Here is a 4,229-nt window from a genome sequence, read left to right on the forward strand (position 1 = left end):
AATGTCATATTATATATAGCTTGCTCTATCTGCTAATTTTAATCTTTTTTTTTGTAAAAATGAGGGAACAATCTATTACCAACACAGGTCATCTTCTCTTTTGTTAAACTATGGTATTGATCTCTGCAAGACCAGGTTGGTATGGAATCGCAAAATAGCTTTAATTACAAGTATACAAAAATAATTGGCAGAATAACTAGAAGTTATTCGTTTCCTTCTTTTCTAACTTTGGCACTGCTATGAAAGAATAGCAATAATAATAATGAAGTACACAATATTAACAATACATGTTGTTACAACTGTAGAATATAAAGTCCTGAATCTAAAGCATGTTCATTCCACATTCATTGTTCTTTTCTTAATGATTTTATAAGAATACCATCTTTCCTTTTTACGTTACAGTATCCTTTCACTGATAGCAGAAGACTGTTTAAACTGATGCTATTCATTAAAAGACAACAAATTAATTTCCCATGTTATTTATAATGAAATGGTCTATTTACACAGGAAAAAAAATAAAAAAAAAATATTTGACTACAAGTAGTTATAGGACAGTGTATTTGAATAACTCAATGTCTTGCTCCAATTTATAGGAGGGAGATGAGGTTCTTTAATATCTGTATACCCGGTGTGAGATTAAGAAACAACGGTTCATATGTTGTTGCATCCAGTTTATTACTAACACCTAATCAGGGAGACGGGGAAGGGAAGGAGTATGATAGAAAAGATGGAAAAGAAGCAGGAGTTGCGTAAAGCGGGGATAGTCACCAGCAGGATCCAGCAGTGGTCCCGTTGCATGGTGTTTGAAGGTCCCGGGCAGAATGCAACAGAAGACGGGGAACAGCAGTGTGGCCGGCCTTGGGCAGCAGGCAGGTAGACGAGGAAGTCAAGGAGCCAATTCTTGAAGCAGCAACAGCGATCAGGCAGCAGGCTCAGGAGAGTTTGCCAGTATGCAGGAATCACCTCAATCTTCCGGAATCCCTCTGTTCTTCTTCATGAGGGATCTCTTGTCAGAAAACCCTCCGGTTCTTCATGAGGAATCTGTTGTCAGAAAACCTATCCTCATGGTTTTCAGTTCCTCTTTTATCCTCCTTGTTCTCCGGCCTACGTGACAAGGATGGGCCTCGAGCAAGAGTCATTGAGTACCCCCTGAGATGGCCATCATCCTGAGATAAGTCCACACAAAGGAGCACTTCACAGCTATTCAGCTGCAGCTCATCTCGCTCTCGTTGCCCCTGGCCTTACCCATCTGCGCCCCCCAGACAAAGGATCTCACAACCTTTGCCCAGGACTTCCCTGGACTTGTTCATCTGTGTCCTTCAGACAAAGGATTTCACAATCCTTGCTCGGGACTTGAACAAGTCCATCTGTGTCCCCAGCAAGCTTTGAGGCACAGACGTTAACAGAATAATATCTTACACCACCCCGTGACTCAAAGGTTGCTTTAAAATGGGACACAGATGATCCACGATGGTGAGAAAAAGATAGCAAGCATAGGGGTAAAGAAAGGGGGGGGGGGGGAGGGGGGTTGAAGGGGTCAGGGAATCAAAAGTTTTATTCATCAGGGTTATTTACAAATGTTGCCCTGATCTGCTTGACTTCCCCATCCGCAGAGGAAGTTACAAAGTACATAGAGGATTCAACACATAAAACACGGAACCATACAATTAACAAACAAAAGACTTGCAACAGCACACAATATCAATTTGCCACAGACACCACTTGGTGATACCTCGGGAGTGGTGACACGAATGTTACATGATGAGTAGAAAGTGAAAAGAGGCAACCATACATTTGGCAATAACGAATAACAAATATAACAAATAGAGATACGCCATTACTACCCACAACAACACAAAACATAGTAAAAATACAAAATGTAATCAAGAGGTATATTCAGTATTCTAACATGATCACATTTTCAATATTTCTGTCACAAAACATTAGAGTCCTTTCAGTGTTCAGTCAAGGTCCATAGGAGTATTCTGAAAAAAAAAAAAAATAAAAAGAGACACCGACTTGCCCTTTTTTGAGGGGGGCTTTGTTAATATGGTTAATAAATGAGGGAACAATCCAGCAAGTGTTAATTTTATATTCCTTTTTCGCGATGTCCTTGGCCTTCCAAGGATATTTGTTAAGGTATCACGTTAAGGTTAGGGAAACAAGCCCTCAGGTTAGCTGAGCCAATCAACACAGGCTGACCCAGGCAATAAGTGTTTCCCTTTGTTGTGAGCTTTCTAACACATCCACCCTTCACCGCCCCCCACCCCGCTCACATGGGGGGAGCGAAGACATCAGCTTTCTAATGGCTTGGATAGCCATTCAGGTTCCCTGGGAGAGACCCTAGGACCTGGGGTTTTGCTATCCTCAAGATTCTCAAGCTTTTGTTCTGGCCACCAGTTAACTAATTTCTCTAACCTGTCTGTTGTCAATCCATCCATCAAATTTCGTGGAATACCCTTTTTCCAGCCCAGAGTCCAAAGTCCATTACGTCTATGAAAGATATTCCGCCTACCAGTTTTAACTGGCAATGAGACCCTTCCAGACCCACTGAGCTTTGGGCTAGGTGGCCTGGGGGCAAGACTGGCTGCTGCAAGCCTTACACCTGTGGGCTCAGATTTACTGGGAAAAGAAACCACCGTCCCATATTTTCTTCCATAGTTAATTAACTCTTGGGCTACCTCCCCCCACGTCCATACTTTGCATCCTGACTGCAGATGGTTGGGGGTTACAGTTTCTTCTAACACTGCCCGGGTTCTTTCTCCCTGTGACATAGCTTGTATCCTTGCTTGTAATTGTATGCCTATGGGTTTCAGTTATTCTGGAAGCCCTCTAATTAAAGGGGTCATTCTCTCAGGATTAGCGGGCATCATCATGGGTGATTCATGATGCGGCTGCAGCTTTCTATCATACATCAGTTGGAGACAAGCAGCCTTTTGAACACTTTCTACTAATTGGTCAGTAGTTCCAGTAATGGCAAGAGGGTCTCCCCGTTCTAAAGGGTTGAGACCACCTGCCCAATAGGCAGCCCTTTGCGTTAAGGACCAGGGAGCACAATTGTTACCAGTAGTTAAAAATACTCCTGGTCCCCAATAACCTTCTGCTTCCTTTTCTGTTAACCGAATATGGTCGCCACCAGTGAGACTCACCCTCCATATATATTCTGTTTCTGATTCCTTTGGAGAGCGGCTAAAGTCCTTTTTGAGTTTTGCTAGTTCGGTGGCCGAGAACGGAATTTCCTTAACATTCATTTGAGGATCTAGATCCTCACTGTTATCGAAGGTATATTCTGTTTTCATCAAGGGACGCAATGGGGCTATTGGGGTTTCTAATTTGTCTAGTCTTTCCTTTATTTCTTGTAGTTCCTCCTGAGGAAAAGTTTTTTCTTGAGGCAACCTATGGGTGACAGTATCGCTAGTATCTTTACGTGTTAACGATTCCTTGAAAGCCACCTGCAACAAGGCCGAATTATGTTTCTCTCTTTCTAATTGTTCCTCGAGATTGACTATTTGATTCTGCAGAGTTTTTACCAATTCTTGTGTAACTCTAACCGATTCCTGTAGTGCTTCTATGGTTAGGAGTTCTGCCGAATGCTTTTCATTTCGGAACTCCACGGCAGCTTTTAAAGCAGCCCCGAGAACAGCACAAATAAACAACCTTCCTTTTCCAGCTTGCGTACGAGCCTCATTCTGTAAGGCACTAATGCGGTCCGAAACACTCTGCAAATTATGCCAATTTTGGCGTGCCCAGTCCACCCCTGACAAAGAGGGACGAGCACCATGCTTTTCTAAAAGGTCAAATAACACATCTTCACTTTTCATACTGGCAATACTGTTACTCATTTTCTAATACAATGAAAGATCTACACTAAGGGAGGAGGAGGTACACATGTTCAAAAGCTCAGTTACTCCTCACTGCTCCTCCCAGGGAGATAGAACACACCTAAACAAATGCAAATGCTCTAATCACTCCTCCCTTTTGTTGACGGGAGCACTCAAAGACAAGAAGCTAGAACAAACTGTAAACACCACACCTAAGTTACAGTTCACTCCTTGCAATTCCAGGAGGTGCACACAGCTCAAACCACTCCTCCCTTTCTTTGGGGGGAGCACAAAAAACGTGAAGCTAAAGCAACACTTTCTAGGTTTCAATAGAGTAAATAAAACTTCTTGGAGAGGCACACACGTTTAAGTCACAAAATATCACTTCAAGTTTCGCACTTCAGCCAC

The 4,229-nt window shown here is 42.6% G+C and overlaps 1 protein-coding gene across 1 annotated transcript; it reads right to left on the reverse strand.

The window, feature by feature from the left end:
- Positions 1–2,294: 2,294 nt before the first annotated feature.
- On the reverse strand, positions 2,295–3,842 carry LOC122176409. Its single transcript, XM_042864882.1, is given in 1 exon segment — positions 2,295–3,842. A coding segment is annotated over 1 exon segment (1,548 nt).
- Positions 3,843–4,229: the final 387 nt, after the last annotated feature.

This window comes from Lagopus leucura, unplaced genomic scaffold (genome assembly GCF_019238085.1).
Source record: "Lagopus leucura isolate 7727_CA_CO unplaced genomic scaffold, USGS_WTPT01 Super-Scaffold_774, whole genome shotgun sequence".
In the NCBI taxonomy this organism is placed as follows: Eukaryota; Metazoa; Chordata; class Aves; order Galliformes; family Phasianidae; genus Lagopus; species Lagopus leucura.